The sequence below is a fragment of the Acomys russatus genome, chromosome 15 (assembly GCF_903995435.1).
Source record: "Acomys russatus chromosome 15, mAcoRus1.1, whole genome shotgun sequence".
Classification (NCBI taxonomy): domain Eukaryota; kingdom Metazoa; phylum Chordata; class Mammalia; order Rodentia; family Muridae; genus Acomys; species Acomys russatus.
The window spans coordinates 52882292-52900490 of NC_067151.1; the positions used below are offsets into that span (position 1 = coordinate 52882292).

Sequence of the window (18199 nt, forward strand, 5' to 3'; positions counted from 1 at the left end):
ACGGCCGTGCGCGGCTTTCCTTCCCACAATCCCTCACGTCCGTCTTTTCCAGCTTGGGCGGGGTAGAATGGCTCCCGCAAAGAACGGTGGCAAGAAGAAGGGCCATTTTGCCATCAACGAGGTGGTGACTCGAGAATACACCATCAGCATTCACAAGTGCATCCATGGAGTGAGCTTCAAGACGCATACTCCTCGGGCACTCAAAGAAATTCAGAAGTTTGCGGTGAAGGAGATGGGGACTCCAGATGTGCGCATAGACACCAGGCTCAACAAAGCTGCCTGGGCTAAAGGAGTAAGGAAAGCTCCATATCGCATCCGATTACGTTTGTCCAGAAAACGTAATGAAGATGAGGGTTCACCAAACAAGTTCTACGCATTAGTAACACGCACGGGCCTGTTAACGCATTCAAAACTCTACAGAAAGTCAATGTGGATGGGAACTAACCTGCTGAATGTCAAATAAAGGTGCAGAACTGCCAAAAAAGAATGGAAGGAAAGAAAGAAAACTTACTACTCTATTAGTGGTTGTTTAAATGAGGAAAAATCCAGTTTACTTCAGAACATGGCCTTTCCTTGCCAATTCCTGGTAACACAGACAGTGGGAGTTAAACCTGTCTATCTGTTCTGGGTGCTAAGAAACGGACTATATGTTCCCCCGCCTGTCATCTACTTCCTTCAGCATCTCAGACAACAGCTGTTGCACTTAGAGCATTTGCAGGACTTCCCAGGGAACAGCTGCTGGACCTTACAAAATGGTTCGTGGCAATCAAAGCCCCGACTGCAATCTACAAATAAACAGCTGACCTACAGTGTTAGTCTCAGACAAACAGATTATGGGAGAAAAGAGCTCAGAGAGAGGGAGAGAGAGAGAGAAAAGGGAGGAGGGAGAGAGGAGAAGAGAGGAGAGGAGAGGAGTGTGTGTTATGGGTGCAGTCTAATTTCTGAACTAATTTTTGGTCTAGCACTGGCCAAAAGCATCTCAGGAGAAAAAAGGATTAACCTGGCTTCCATTCCCAGGCAGAAATCCCACAGCAAAAGCCTGAAGCAGAAACCATGAAGCAATGGCCATTGCTGCCTCACTCATGTTTGTCCTTAGATAGCTTTCTTAGCCCTGGACCACCTACCCAGGAAATAGTACTGCCCACGGTGAACTGGAGCCGCCTTCTTCTTCTTCTCCTTCTTCTCCTTCTTCTTCTTCTTCTTCTTCTTCTTCTTCTTCTTCTTCTTCTTCTTCTTTTTGGTTTTGGTTTTGGTTTTTCGAGACAGGGTTTCTCTGTGTAGCCTTGGCTGTCTTGGACTCACTTTGTAGAGCAGGTTGGCCTTGAACTCACAGCGATCCACCTGCCTCTCCCTCCCAAGTGCTAGGATTAAAGGCATGTGCCACCATGCCCAGCAATTGGACCCTTCTATATCAACTAACAGTTCAGACAGTCTTCCACATGCACAACCCAAGGCCAATTTAACCTGCGGAATCCCTCCGTTGAGACTCCTTTTTCAGGTGTCTCTAGGTTGAGATATCAGTTAAAGCTAATTAGGACAGGGTGCTCAGGTCTGTATTTCTTTATCATCCATTCAATATTGTAAAGCCAGAAACACACCATAGCTATGTTTTAGACATTCTTAGATCCACCAACATTGGGTGACTCACCAACATTGGGTTCCAGGGAATCCAACACCTCTTCCTGGTCTCTGTGTGCACTACCTACATGTAGAATACTACACACAAGTATATACACACAAAATAAAACAATTAAAAGCAGCAAGAGAAAACAAGATAAAACTAGCAAGAGTTCAGTATTAAATGTGGGAAAGAAAGGCAAAAGTCAAGCAAAAAAAAAAACCCTGCTTCTAGCTTGAGTGACTGGACAGTATATCAACCCAGACTGAATAAAGGAACATCTGCTTTCCTGGGGGAAGGGCTAGGTGATGAGACCAGGTGTGTCTGAAGCATCATCCATGGTGCATCCAGGTGGTGTGAAGCTCTGTACTTGTCATATTGAATTAAGCTTGATGATACACCATGAGATCAGAGAGAAAGCAAGCATGTTTGTAGGAAATTAAAACTCTGATTTATAAAGAGAAATCAAAGCCAGGTGGTGGTAGCCCAAGCCTTTAAGCTCAGCACTTGGGAGGCAGAGGGAGGCAGATCTCAACCAGGGCTACACAGAGAAACCCAATCTCAAAAAAGAAAAAAACAAACAACAAAAACAGAAACATAAATCGGGGAGACCAAAACTAAACTATGAAGTGAACCGTATCCGCTGAAAAGTAGGTCCTGTGGAAAAGTAGAAAGGCAGTTGAAAGTGGCCAAAGCAAAACTAGAACAATTTGGGGAAGAGAGACGATCTGGAAACACAAAGAGTTGTGGGGGATTGGCAGTTAAGTGGAATAAACACACACACACACACACACACACAACCATGTTTTTTTGGGTTTTTTGTTTTGTTTTTTTAATCCTGGATGAGAGAGGGAAGAGCAGGAAAATACCAACTAGAGGCTGGTGAAGGACCATAGAGGTTTAGGATGTGAGGCTCTTCTCAGAGATGAAGGCTGAAGTGCCTTTCTTTGAGAGACGGAGAATGCGTTTTCAGATTCAAGAATACAGGTATTAGTGGCCTTGGATAGAAGGAAGTGCCCTCATTCTCAAACTGAAACAAACCAACGTGCTGGCACATGTGTGAGGTGGGGGTTGATAGCACACGTGTGAGGTGGGGTCCTTGGTGTTCTCCATGAAGTCTTGTGTTTGTTGTTTGTAAACATGTAATTTTTTTTTTTTTTTTTTTTTTTAAGTTTGGTGGTAAAATGGATACACAGGAAGTTCTTCTGTCTTAGGGTTTTTACTGCTGTGAAGAGACGCCATGACCATGGCAACTCTTATAAGGGAAAACACTTACTTGGGCCTGGCTTACAGTTTGCAGGTTTAATCCATTATTGTCATGTTGGAAACATGGCAGTGTGCAGGCAGAAATGGTGCTGGAGGAGGAGCTGAGAAGTCTTTGTCTGGAAGGGCTGGCAGCGGAAAGAGACAGCAAGCCACTAGGCCTGGCCTGAGCTTCTGAAACCCCAAAGCCCACCCCCAGCGAAACACTTCCTCCGACAAGGCCACACCTACTCCTCCAACAAGGCCACGGGTCCCAGTCCTTTCAAATAATGGCACTCTCTATGAGCCTGTGGGGCCATTGTCATTCAAACTACCACAAAGCCAGTCTTTTAATAATTAAAAAGTAAAGGGAGGGACAGGAGGATCCAAGTGATGGCATAACAATTTAGATGTAATCTGAATAAATTAATAAAAAAATAAAGATCAATTAAAAGAAAAAAAAAGTACAATGCAGAAGTAAGTGAAGTCTCATCCAGAGTGTCCTATCAAGGACTGATGACAGTAATGACAATCTGAAGTGAGGAGGGGGCTTGAGGATTCAAGCAAAGTCTGAGATAGCTAATAAAGAGAGTTTGACCAGCTAGTGGCCCTCTGTTGTCTTCTCCCAAAGACCCACTGGAGGTGGAAAGCTGGAGACCCTGTGTTCACAGGAACAAGCTGTTCTACTGTTCTAAGAAAAGATCCTCTGCCTTGACAGAGGATCCAAAAGAAACTAACTGGGAGCCATGGGGTGTGATCTTTTAGTAAATGTTATCTATTACAGCTACTCCTCACAGCATAGAGTCAGATAAACCCCAGCTGGTGTGAACAGTGAACAGCTTTCAAAATAAAATAATAACATATACACACACAAGTGTTTCTAGAGCCCGAGGAGGCGACAGTGAGCCTGTAGTATGAGGTAAGGGGTTTTGCCTGGTATTCAGCACCTTGTCTTTACGTGTCAGCTCTTGGGCACGTGTGATTCTCAACAGCATCTTGTGTTCATCCACTGTAATCCAGATTCAATTTTGTCCAGCATCACTTCTGCTGTTTTATTCCATCCCAAATATGAACGCACAGAATACCAAGATCATAAGATGAATGTTGCCTTCAACGAGCTTATCACCTGGCAGGGGACCATTTAAGGGCAGGGAATCAGACACAGATGAAATGACACGTCAGTTGGTGGTAGCGTGCAGCATTAGGAATATTGGATCAACCAGTATTTGTAGGCAGATAGTGCATTTGGTGCTGGTTCAGATACTTAAGAGCCTAGCAGTTTTAGTATCAGTGATGACGGGTCTTAAAGACGCAGTGGAAGCGAAGCCCACAGCTGAAAGTTTCACTCCAGGCAGGAGTCAGGGAACCTAGATAAGGAAGAGTAGGTAGGAGGAGCCTTGAGAGTAGCTGGATTTAGAGGCCGAAGTGCTGCTATTTACAGAGGCAATTTGCATGTTCAGACAAATCCCCTTTGAACACAATTATCATGTATTTGACAATAAAAAACAGTTCGTTTCTAGTCGAAGAGGCAGTGTGCGAAGCCAGGAGAGTTGATGCAGAATGTGTGGCTTGTTTTCTGTCTAGCAGCCTAAAGGCTAACTCAGTAAAATTCAAGGACAGATTACATGGTGGGTGGCTGAACAAATGTCTTCTTCACAGAGCAGAGCTGAGGCCTTCGAGACATTTCTCCCAGAAGCTCAGTTGCTCTTTGCAGCTGCTCAGTAAGACAGCACCGAGGTGATACCTCCTCCTCAGACCCACCTCCTCACATATGGCCATGGCAACATCAAGAACAAAAACAGGAAGTCGTCATGGCTTGAGGCCATGGTTATATCATCCCTTATTCCAAAAGAAATTATTTTAAATATAAAAAAAAATTTTAAAACCTGAGTGTATTGCCATGGCCTGATCCAAAGGCAAGAATTATTCCAAGGGATTGTATTTTCAGTGCTGAGAATCAACCCAAGGCCTCTTGTGTTCTAGGTAAATGCTCCCAATTCCTCCGAGGCATTTAAAGCACCACCAGGGCACTGGACATCTGGAGTGGACTCCCAGATGGTTTTATAATCTCTAGTGGGTTATATACTATTGGGACAAAAAGAACATCACAAAACTTGGTGGAAATCATGGCCCTTTCCCTCTGATGCTGTTGTGGATGTGGAACAAACGAAAGACAGTGCGAGATTCTTGTTCATCCATTCCTGTTTTGAACGAGTACCAGGATTCATGGAGGAGGGGGACATTACAGATGGTAAAAGAGATGAAAATTCCTGAATTTTATTAAGTCATTGTTCATTGTGTGCGAGTATATGCACACACAAAAGAACATATACACTCCTCCCACTACTACACGGACTGTGTGTGCTTAGATTCCCCCATACTCTCTTCACGGTGAAGACCTAGTGCGGCTCCTTTCTTACTCACTAGCTGGATAACATAGATTTCCTTGTTCAAAGTCAACTCATTTTCTATGTGGCTATATGGTGGTGTGTTTCCTATTGCAAAAGTGAAATTCATATTGTGTTATTTCCTCCTATTTTCTACTTTCAAAGTCAGTTCAGTCTCTGTGAGCTCCTTTAGGACTTAGGTTCTTGTAGTTTCTTTGGGGGATTAGATTATACTCTGTAGCTCAGGCTGGCCTTGAACTCACTAAGCACCCCCAGTTGGCCTCAACTTGGTATGTTCTTGCGTCAGTCAGTCTCCTGGGTGCTGAAATAGCAAACATGCATCCTAGACCTGCCCGAGTAGTCAGATTTTTTAAAAATACCTTCACACCAAAAGGAAATAGGGCATTTGGGAGAAATGGCTAACTATGGCTCTGGAAAAGGAAATGGAATAGATGAGCCTGGAGCATCTCAACAGTACATGTGTCAAGACCAGACAGCAAGAGAGTTGTCAAAACCCACAGGAGGGCTGGAGGGCTGGCTCGGCAGGTAACAGTGATTGCCTAGTAAATTTGATTACCCCAGTTTGATCCCCGAGCCCATGTGAAATGGAAGGAGAGACTGGATTTCACAAAGCTGCTACCCCTGACCTCTGAAAATGTGCACCGACATCTACATATCACCCCCTGCAAAAATGTGCATTCACACCTACACATCACCCCGCCCCCACCCCACCCCAATGACAGCAACAGAAAGCTCTGAAGTCCCAAGGAACCAGAAGAGTCATACTTGAAGAAGTTGTTATGGGCCAGAGATGGAGCACTTGCCTAGCAACCAGGAGGCCTTGGGTTCCATCCCCAACACCATAACCAATAAATGAAACAGTACAGAGGCCCCGCTGGAGCATTCCAGTGAACAGACTTTGAAAACAGAAAATAGGAGGAAATAACGCAATATGAGTTTCACTTTTGCAATAGAAAACACACCACCATATAGCCACATAGAAAATGAGTTGACTTTGAAAAAGGAAATCTATGTTATCCAGCTAGTGAGTAAGAAAGGAGCCGTAAAAACAAAGGTACCTCCACCGTGTAAGGTGTAAAAAGTTGCTGCATCGGTGCTCAGAGGCCACCAGGAGCATGGCAGGCAGGGTGAGTAGACTGCATGTGCATCTTACAGTATGTGCCTTGTGATGGGAGAAGCTAGTTCCTCCCTAGACATCTTTTCACGGCTCTGGGGGATGGAACCCAGACTCTCATGCAAACAAAGCGTGTGCTCCACCGCTGCAGGCCTCCTTGTTCTCCTGTCCGAATTTATACAGTAAATCTAACTCTGTGCCCCAGAATGTGACTATATATGGAGGTACACATTCAAATGATGCCATCGAGAGCCCTAAGTCCACCCCACTGTGGGTTTTTAAAGTTATTTCCGAGCCAGGTGTGGTGGCTCATGCCTTTAATCCCAACACTCAGGAGGCAGAGGCAGGCGAATTGCTGTGAGTTTGAGGCCAGCCTGGTCTACAAAGTGAGTCCAGGATGGCCAAGGCTACACAGAGAAACCAAAATAATAAATAATAATAATAATAATAATAATAATAATAATAATAATAATAATAATAATAATAATAATAATAAATAAAGTTATTTCCCATGAATCTTAACTGTTTTGGTCAGGATCTCCATCGCCATTCTTGCTTCTTAGCACTGGGATTACAGACATGTACAACCATGTGTCACATCTATATATGTGCTGGGCACGTGAACTCAGGTCCTCAAGCCTGCGCAGCACTTTTACCCATGCAGCCAATATATTGAACCTCGAACCATGAGATTTTAAGAAGAAATTAGGGTTAGGGTGTTGCTCAGTGGTTAAGCCCTTGCCTAGCATGCAGGAAGCTATGGGCTCCGTTTCTATCCCCACAAAACAAAAGTAAGCGGAAAAGGAAACGTGAGGGTCCTCTTTATAAGAAGAGGTCTTTGGGACATAAGTACAGAAGAAGGACCACACGAGACACACGGGAAGACATATCTACAGTGCCGCTGTTTAAACGATCAGCTTGTAGTGGTTTGCTAGGGCAGCCCTCGCAGCTTCACAGAGCAGCCTTGCGTAACTCCCACTGACGAAGTTGGGAAATGCCAAACAGTCTCAGAAGGGGATTAACAGATGCAGTATGGAAGCTCGGTGGGGACAAACTACCCAGTTTTGTTAACCAATAAGAAGTTAAGAATTAAAAAAAAAAAAAGCTTCAAGCTGGGCGCGTAGCATGTGCCTGTAAACCCAGCACTCGGGGAGGCAGAGGCAGGTAGATCTCTGGGACTCCGAGCCCAACCTGGTCTACAAAGCAAGTCCAGACAGCCGTGACTACACAGAGAAACCCTGTCTCAAAAAAAAAAAAAAAATAATAATAATAATAATAATTTTAAAGCTTCAAAGATTCATCAGTCAAAGGTGTGAAACTAATTTGGATTTTCCAAGAGTTTAAAAGTTAGGAGGCAGCTAGACATTTGGATGGTGATTATTTCATCAAATTATTAAGGAGAAATACTGGGTATGGGGTTCTGATAAGAAAAAGATGTCATGTTTATGCCAGAGTCATAGGGTGTCCTGGGGGTGGGGACTACTAAGAGAGAGGAAATTGAAGCTTGCTGAGCTGAGCGACGCATAGTGGGTACGGTCGTATTGTCCACTGAGTGATGCATAGTGGGTACCGTCATTTTGTCCACCGTGTGTGCTTCAGTTTCGCAAACAAGTAAAAACAAATTGCACCACAACTCGCTGCAATTGAAAAAAAAAAAGGTGCGGATTTCCTATCTGGAGAGAGACGCATGCTCCAAACTGACACCAAGCAGCTACAGCAAACATGCCTTTCCTTTCTTCCTTTGCCACGCACAAAGAAGCAAGGGGTGGTCCAGGAGGCACCAGCATAAATAAGAGAAGCCTGTGCCAATGTCAGAACTGACGTCGCTTTCCTAATTGGGGCCCTCAGACAATCTATTAGGCATTTGGACACCCGCTTCTGAGACCACGTGCATGAGAATGCTTGATGAAATGGTCACTTCATACATGTCACTTTAAAAGTCACCGAGGGAGAGGCAACTGACACCTCTGCATATTTCTTACTTTGCAAGCATGTTCTTGGCAACGGTAGTTTTTTTTGCAGTATGTTGTTGTTCTGTGATAGAGGACCGGCTGGGCTAGACTGCATAGCCTGCGTAGGGGAAGGCCAGCTGGAGTCCAGAAGGGCAACCAGCAATGTGCTGGTGACATCATTAGGCACGTTCTGGAGCTCAGGGAAGAAAGCCAATCTGGTAAATTAATGAAGACGTGTTCACCCAGGGCGCAGAGACTATTCTTGTTTCTTTAACTCAGTCAGTCTAGTGATAGAATGTTTTAAAAGCCCTCACAAATAAAGTGGTCATGTTTCCTGGGAAATAAAAGCAACACATCAAACGATCACAACAGTAGGTTTGAAGCATACGTGCACGTCATGCACAGGGCTGAAAAAAAAAATCTCTCAGCGAGTGCTTTGTTCCAGGAGGGAAAATGAACCTGCACACCCATCGGCCCTTTCTGTCTCTCATGAGTAACATTTGGATGTCCACAGCAGTCAGACTGGCAACTTGGAGAACCCTCTTGTACTTTCTGAAGTGCATCGCTTGGGGAAATGATTTGATTTTTATCCTTTCAACAGGATAGATTTCATGCTACGTAGATTCATACAACTTTGTTTCCATTTAAATAATCTCTACGTTACCTACCTTGTCAAAATCATTTCTGTCATATAGGAGCCATTTTATAAATTTGGTTTTTTAACTATTAATGATATGAAAACTCTAGACAGTTTCTTTGTGTGAGATGGAGAAAAAACTTCTAAGTAAGAACAAGAGATTCCAACAAGTGCTAAAAATGATGGCTTAGTGGTTCAGAGCACTGGCTGCTCTTCCAGAGGAACTCGGGTTCAATTCCCAGCACCCACATGGCAGCTCAGAAACTGCCTGTAACTCCAGTTCCAGGGGACCTGACAAAACACCAGTGCGTACAAAATAAAAATAAATAAGTTAAAAAAAAAAAAAAAAAAAAAAGATCCTCCAGGCTGAGAAGATGGTTCAGTAAATAAAATGCTGAACTGAGTGGAGGTGGGGGAGGGGAGGTTGGGTGTGGGGCAAGACATAGTAGGATCCCCAGGACTCACTAGCCAGCTAGTCTCCAAGTTCAGAGACTCTGTCTAAAAAAAGTAAGGTGTAGATCAGCCGAGGAAAACACTCCAAGCTGATCTCTGGTCTTCATACAACACAGACATACACACTAACATGTACATGCACATAACACCAGCACAGATCTTCTACGCTTCATCCTGAATGGTTGCTCTGGAAAGCTTAGCTTTCCTACAATTCCTTGGTGCCCATTTCATTTGTTTCTAGGTACAGCAGTTAAAATATAATGCTTATCCACGTCCCTGTGTGTGTCTTTGTCTACATGACGTGGACATCTGGCAAGTCCCTGAACACATACTGGATGTATGCTTATACTGTAAAATCTGCCTAAGGCATCTATTATTTAAAGACAGTAACAACAAAACACTGCTGACACTGTAAGAAAAACAAAAACAAAACCGAAGGGGACAGCTTGCTAAGAAAGCAGGCCATCACACCCAAGGGTCACAGTATAAATGCATGTCATACTTTGCAGAAGTCCCAAATACACAATATTTCCTGGGTCCTTGGGGCCATTATTTGTCTCATTTTGTCATAATTTTTGGCTCAATATTACTTTTTGCCCTTAGTTTAAATAAGTTGTTAAAATTATTTAGATAGATCCTTGGTTTTTCCAGCATTCTGAAGCCCAAACATAAAACAAGCATGGCACATGCCTTCTAGAGAATTCTATAAGCCACTTAGGATTTTACCCAGTAAGCATAGCATCTTGGCATGAGGGGAGGGCAGAGCTGGAAATATGGCTCAGCAGTTAAAAGCTTTGCTGCTCTAGCAGGGGACCTGGGTCCAGTTCCCAGCACCTATATGGATTCTCTCACAATGGTCTCTAGCTTCAGTTCCAGGGCGTCTGACTCCCTTTTCTGGCTCCCTGGGTAAATGGCATGCATGTGATACATGCATACACAGTTTTAAAAAATATATATAGCTTCTTGGGGCTGGGGGTGGGGGAAGGCTCAGTAGTCAAGAATTCTTACTGTTCTTGCAGAAGACCAAGTTTCAGTTCCAATTCCCTTGTCAGGAACCCCACAACTACTAGTGTGACTCTAGCTCTAGCGCCCTCTTCTGGCTTCCAAGGGCAACATAATTCTCTTTCACATATACACACAACCATACATAGACACCTAAATAAAAAGAAAAGAAATCACTTAAAAAGAGAAAGAGAGGGAGGGAGGGAGGGAGAGAGGAGAGAGAAGAGAGAGACAGAGAGAGAGAGAGGAGCTTCTTTCTATAACCTTTTCTTTTTCCACTGGGCAATAATTATCCTAGCATAACCCATTTGCACTTCAAAGGTTTTCTATGAGTAAATGTGTGTATATATATATATTTTTTTGTTTGTTTGTTTATCTGGTTATATATGTACTTTTTTGTTGTTGTTGTTTTAATGCTGTCTATGATAGAGTGTTGACCCAGGATCAAATAAGTCTCATTCCAGGAAGAAAAGTTGAAATGTTTAGGGAGCGGTGTACAGCATAATTGTAAATGATTCCAGGGTGGTGGGTCAAGGTGGAGAGTCAACTAAAGGAAACAAAGTTGAACCCAACCCTCTTACAACACGTGTGGCACTAATCTGGAACATCCTGACATCCTGTCCCGCCCTTCAAGCAACCCGCCCCCACCCCCACCCTGCTCTCAAGGGTTCTGTGGTGATGCCTGGCTGCATTTGACCCCAGCACCCATGCTTCAGGGCAGGAAGGATCTTCTCAAGCAGCCAGCACCTCTGAAATCTTAGGCCAGTTGTTGTAGTTCATCATCAGCAACCCCACGCCCCATCCACCTATGCAGAAGGCTGGGTTGTGGAAGGAAACCCTGAAGAAACTCATCTTAGAGCCCTCTCTGAGGAGAGCTGATGGTAGTTGTGGGGCACACCATAAAGTCAAAAAGATCCTTGGAAATGATGGACTCTTGTGAGTGGTCCAAGGAGACAATAGAGGGAGAGCCCCGCCCCTCAGATGATGTAGGACATGCCAAAATGTCTCTGCATGTGTGTCTCAAACCTCCCCACTTGCCACATGGGGCGTTTTAGTACTTCCAGAAGTAGAAAGACCAAACATCAATGACTCATTGAGGAAGCAACACTGAAAGAGCCAGCAATTTGAGAGAACAGGTCCGTAGGTCCTCAGCAAAAGCTAGAAATAGAAGGATACACAATTACATCACTTCACGGTGGGTGTGGAGAATGCAGAACCCCAAAGTGGAACTTCACTATTTGAAACCCAAGTGAGTAACTTACTGCACTGGGGAGTAGGTGGAAGGCTGACTCACTGGAACTTAACACAGTCACTTTTAAAACTTAACCTCAGAATCCAAAAGACAGCCATGTAACCACTTATTAGAAGTATTTTTAGTTCACCAGACAGAATTCACAAGATGTGGGTCAGCACACCAGACAGAAGAGAAAGAAAGGGTGGCTTCAGGCACTGTGGGTGCTAGGTGTTCAGTGTTCCAGAATAACTAGTTATTTTAATCAAAAGCTAGTGATTATGAAATCACTTATTCAAGCCAGGTATTTTACAAGCATGCCAAGAGGTCAGTGGATTGTTTGGGCATGAATCAAAGGAGCCATGAAGTCCACAGTGGTCCCCGTCTATTGCAGAAGGCTAGACACCTAGACCAAGCACTGCCCATCCTCAAAGCCCCTCTCCAGCACCCGGAGGATTTTCTCTGACACAAGTGTCCACATGAAACCGAAGTTTGGCCTGTCAGGTTTAGATACTCATCTAAGCAAGGGCCAGCCAGTCTTTCCTGAGTGCAGAAGCCTATTCCCTCTCCTCAGCCCATTATTAATGTTCAGGTTGCTAGAAAAAATTTGGTCATCTCCAAGCTGGCAGTTGTAAGAGGAAACTTTAAACATTGTTGCCTAATAAAAATAATTTAAATATTAAAAGAAACAGTCAATTTAGGAGCAGTTCCATTGTCTGCTAATCCTCTCACAGGCTCTCTCACTGGAGATAGAAAATATATATATACATATACATATCTATTTACATTTTTATTGATGCAAGCAAAATAGACTGTAAATGTGTCCTATGTCAGAAACCACTGAAAAGTCAAATGACTATAAAGATACGTAAGACACAGAAGCATAAGAAGGTGGCCTGGGTCTGTGACTTAGTTGTAAAGAACTTGCATTAACCGGGGTGAATCTCTTGCTCAACACACACACACACACACACACACACACACACACACACACACACATGCGCGCACACACACACGCACACACACACACACACGGGGGTAGGAGGAAGTGAGAGAGGGAGGGAAAGAGAGAGAGAGAGAGAGAGGAGAGAGAGAGAAGGGGGAGGTAGGGAAGGGGGAAGAGACAGATAAACACACAGAGAGACACACGTGGACACAGTAATAAACAGCAGCCTTATAACAGAACCCAGGATAATGGGCCTATAGGTGTTCACAGTGTTCTGTGGGTGAAAGGAGAAGAGGCAGCTATGGGAAGACACAGAGAGATGCTTTCTAGAAGAAACAGTACTGCACTGCCTCCGCAAAGCTTCATGGGAAACCAGAAGGAGACCATGCAAGTGGAGAGAAGCGGATCCTCGTCATAGGGACCATGTAAGAAAAGGGGTGGAGGTAGGAAATCCTGGTCGCTAGCTCCCAGGACAGCTAGTCTTCCATAATGGGAACTTTGGGCTTAGTTTTAGTACACAATAAACTCTTGTTTTAAAATTGTAAAGTAAAGACATAAGGGCCAGCGAGATGGCTCAGCAGGTCAAGGTGCTCACCTCTTGGCCTGGCTCAGCAGTTCAGTGCACTTGGTGCTTTTGCAGAGGACCTGGGTTTTGTTCCCAGTACCCACAGGGTGGCTCACAACCATCTCTAACTCCAGTTCCAGAGGATCTGACGCCCTCTCCTGGTTTCTGCAGGTACCGCACACACATACAGGTAAAACACTCATGCAGAAATTTTTTTTTACGCACAAAATTTTAAATTTAAAACAAATCATAAAAAGAAAAAATAAAAATTAGGTAAAGTTCAAAGTAGTGCCAGTGGTAACAGGGCAGAATCCAAGTTGTCCTTTGGCCACCACACATGCACTGTGGCACACATGTGCACACAAAGAAATACATGTACTTAAAAAAAAATAGAAATGTAAATGAAATAACCTGAGAAGTTAGACCTGCTAGAGAGAAGAGATTTGGGGAGAAACTGCAAGGACTCCTTGAGGAGGATGAGGCGCATCACCATAGTGTTGCTGGACTATCAGAGCACAGTATGTGGAGAGGAATCAGTTCTGCACACAGGAAGGTGATGCTAAAAGGCACCAGGGTGCATTAATGGGAGCCCAGGGCCATGTGCAGCATGTGGAGAAGAGGAAGAGAAGAACAGCTAATCCCCTTTAAATGAGTCTCCATTTCGTTTTATAGTGATTCAACTTGGGAGACAGTTTGGAAATGGTAGAAAAAGAACCTTCATAAATACACTTGTGTGGGGCTGGAGAGATGGCTCAGAGGTTAAGAGCCCTGTCTGCTCTTCCAAAGGTCCTGAGTTCAATTCCCAGCAACCCCATGGTGGCTCACAACCACTTTTACTGAGATCTGGTGCCCTCTTCTGGTGTGCAGGCTCACAATGCAGGTAGAGCACTGTATACATAATAAATAAATACATCTTTTAAAAAAATACACTTGTGCAAAACAAATCAAATAAAAATAGCACTGGCAAAAGGCAAAAACACCATGAACAAACAAAAGAGCAAAACAAAACAAAAAACCAACCACCCAACACAAATGAAATCAACCCATAAAAAGTACTCTTTAAAAAAAAAGAACATTTAAGCTGGACATGGTGGCACACGCCTTTAATCCCAGCACTCAGGAGGCAGAGGCAAGCGGATCGCTGTGAATTCCAGGCCAGCCTGGACTACAAAGTGAGTCCGGGACAGCCGAGGCTACACAGAGAAACCTTGTCTTGAAAAACCAAAGAAACAAAACAAAACAAATTTTAAAAAATGAAGCATCCCAGCCATTCTTGGCACCTATGATGCTTGGGTGTGAGGCTAAGCTGCTTGCTCCTCTTTGCTTCATAACTCCAGGGCAAACTTGGAAACCAATTGCCTTAAAAGATGACACCCATGAGAAACAGATGCCTACCCATCACTGGAGGAAGCTTCATGGGCTTGAAGACCTTTGGGAAGCCACACACAGAGCAATGTCATAGCTAACCTGTTCTAAAGCCCAGGAAAAGCTCCCTTCTCAGAATTATTAATTATATGAACTGATTTTGTGTGTAAACAGCTCTGTCTAGTGGCATTTGTCAAAAAATAAATTAGCAGCAGTTAATCCAACATCACGGCTATCAGTAGGATAACAAGTTGGGGCAAATGGCAGCTGACTAAAAAATCTTTAAAGGAAAAACCAGAGAGTGGATGTGCATGGAGGGTGTGTGAGAAGTGTCAGTCCGTCTCTAGGATACGAGAAGGCCAGATGTCGGTGATGGACACTATATGTCAAGAAGACCTGAGATGATCACGAGCTCTCAGCTTGGCTGACCTTGAAGCACTACGTAAACAGTAAGTGACGGCTAGCCTACATTTAACCTGCCTGCCAGGACACGGACATAGATGTCAACATGTAAGAAGAGCAAAAGCCACAGTGATTCTAGGCATTTCAGGAGCTCACCATTGATCTAACCAAGCAGAAACTTCAGGGGGTAGAGACGGTACTTTTAATACAACCGGGATCATCACTGGACAACAGTTATCACCACTGCCAAAACAGTAGAGTGAAGGTTCAGAAAGCTCAGCAGAATCTAGAATGATAAACATCAGTAGCTTTACACACCAGGTCAAACTTGGATGATAATGAACAAGACACAGTATAGAAAACAGCTAAAGGAAGCTGACATGGAACTGACTTCTCAGCACAAACTGCGGAGACCAATGCGGCGGGGGAGGTTAGGAGGCTTGGGGCAGGGCGCTGTCCCAGAGGCACCCAAAACTGTACAGGCCACAGGCCAATGCTCTTAGTTGTCCACCAGAAACAGACGATAAGACTGTATTTCTTTTTGTTTGTTTGTTTGTTTGTTTTTTGTCTTTGTTTTTTCGAGACAGGGTTTCTCTGTGAAATAGCTCTGGCTGTCCAGGACTTCCTCTGTAGAACAGGCTGGCCTCGAACTCACAGAAATCTACCTGCCTCTGCCTCCCAAGTGCTGGGATTAAAGGTGTGCACCACCACCGCCCAGCTAAGACCCTGCTTCTGAAGATACCATGTAGTTTGGTTGCAGGACATAGAGAAATCAGGCCGTGCCTGCTGTAACCTGCTGGCTAGGTTTCAAGTGCTGGAAGGTGCTCTGTGGGATACTAGGGGAAGAGGTAGTATCACTGTGGAACCTACAAGCTACACTACCAGCCTGCCAGGCAAGACATGCCACTGGCACAAAAGTATGACCGTTAATGGACCTCACCAACAGTCTCCTGATTGGACTGACGTCAGCTCCACAGGAAGAATTCAAAGCTGATACTGTAAACCTGGCCCAAAGGCCGTGGTAGAGAGATTTTCTTGATCGAAAGCTGGGCTTTGGAATTATAGAGCTGCACGGAATGTTAGAACCAGCAGTTGCACACCCAACAGTCTCACTGGGGCTTGGCTTCCTTCTGTGTCACAGCACCTTCCACACGTGGCTCTGACTGGGCTCTGGGGGGCGATGGGGAGATGGGAGTGGTCATGGCTCTGTCAGGTGTTGATGGGACTGTCCAGGAGTTGGGCATCTGGAGATGCGGAGTAGGGGGGCATCAGGGAGCCTCCTCAGCAGGAGGCAACAGGCCAGGTTTTCAGATCCCCTGGGACCTGGCGGCCAGAAAGTTCCTCCAACAGGGAGACACAAACTGATCTCCCCCACTGCACACTGGCAGGCCTCTGCTTCTAGCCCTTTTCCGTCTGACCCAACTGACTTGTTGCTCTTGCAGGCAACCGAAGCCTTTTGTCCTGGATAAGCAGGGAGGATATAGTCGTGGTTTTCTTGCTTGGAATATGAGTGATTACGAAGACACACATGAGAGAAACTCCAAGCGGGCTATTCTCATTAAACAGAGTAAGTTACTAAGGACCACCCTGCCCTCCAGGCTGCCCAAGCTGCTGAGGAAGGAAGAGAAGGTAAGCTGCCATCTTTCTGAATCATCCCTAGAAAAGTCACATTGCAGACTAGAGCGGGGCATTTGCTTTAATAGTTTCACAGCTCCTTTCTACCTATCAAACCAGACTGTAATCCAGGTTAAATTTCCTCTGTAAGTGTCCACTGAGTTGGGGAGATGGGTGTGAGTCTCATTTCATAGCGTAAGAAAACAGGACGGTGTGTGGTCCTGTCCCTCGAAATGTTTATCCACCGCATGGCTTGACCTGGAGAGAATGGTCAGGCCCTAATTTCCCCAAGCTGAGAAAACAGTCTGAACGACGACGGAAGCAAACCTGTAACTCCCCTGCAAACGCTGCACATGCTCAGAACGCTCAGAACACAGCAGCTCACTCTCCTGACTCGCCCTTAGTACCTAGGGAATCTGAGCAAGCTGTGTGATTTCCTTACAGGGGCTTTTAAGAATAAATAAGATGGGAGAACATGAGACAAGATGGAGAGCGAACACGAGAATCAAGGAAGGGCTGTGGAAGCGTATGTTCCACGGTCATTTCGAGAAGTCTGTGTACAAAGCAGTCTCCTATCTTGGCCTTCTGCACAATCCCATAGCACAGCGTACTTTATCATAGTCTGTCTATGACGGAAGAGAAACAGAATAGCTGACATCTGTGCAGACTCCTGTCCTGTACACGCAGTGTCATCTTGCTTCTTGCATTGGAGCTCACTACCACAGGACTTGCTTAGGCATCCTGCCCGCCCGCCCGCTCACTGTTCCTATCACCCCTTTGAAGCGTTCTGCCACAGAACTGAACTTTCCTCCTGGGAAGCTCCTGGCCCCAGGGATACTTGGTGTTGAAAATGGGAGGCGTTCAGGTGCTAACCTCCCCACCCACCCCTATGGGCTGACTTCTGGGAAGGCAATGATTGACATCTATGTAAAGGCGAGCTGGGCTAGTTATATTATTGAACACGTTTTGCAAATGATCACACATTAGTTCCAGATGCCTTCTAGCAGACACTAAAACTAAAGGAAACCTTTATGTTTTGCATAAAAGTTTTGTTTTGTTTTTGTTTTTGTTTTTGTTTTTTGAGACAGGGTTTCTCTGTGTAGCCTTGCCTGTCCTGGACTCACTTTGTAGATCAGGCTGGCCTTGAACTCACAGCGATCCGCCTGCCTCTGCCTCCTGAGTGCTGGGATTAAAGGCATACACCACCATGCCCAGCTGCATTAAAGTTTTGCTTTAAAGATTTTTCTTTACTTTTAAATGATTTTAAAAAATAACAGAGGAAACTGTGAGAACAGCATAAAGATCTCCTATACACTCCTCCCTGAGACTCATCAATTAATTTTACTTGATGTATTTTCTTCTTTCTTGATGTATATATACCCCGCCCCATGCCCTATTTGGAGGCAATTGCAAACACAATGGCCCTTTATTTCTAGACACTTCAGGGGGTATTTCCTAAGAACACAGATGTTCTCTCATATAACCATGGTTACAGTTTTAAGACTTAGGTCTATAATTCATCATCCAATCTTCCTGACCCAAGACTTACACTTGGGTCATGCATCATATTTAGCTATCTGCTAAGTTTCTCTTCATTTGTGTCTCAGTCTTGTCTTTTGTGGTACCCATATGTTTGAAGGCTGTAGGAAA

General features: G+C 44.6%; 1 protein-coding gene and 1 pseudogene across 1 annotated transcript in view; both read left to right on the forward strand.

Moving 5' to 3' along the window:
- Nucleotides 1-16699, forward strand: part of C15H4orf45 (chromosome 15 C4orf45 homolog) — a 94510-nt gene extending 77811 nt beyond the window's left edge. Inside the window, exon 6 of the mRNA XM_051156913.1 lies at nt 16378-16699. Within this exon, the coding sequence (XP_051012870.1) occupies nt 16378-16699 (322 nt within the window). The remainder of the gene's footprint in view (nt 1-16377) is intronic.
- Nucleotides 59-444, forward strand: LOC127199332 (60S ribosomal protein L31-like; annotated as a pseudogene).
- Nucleotides 16700-18199: the final 1500 nt, after the last annotated feature.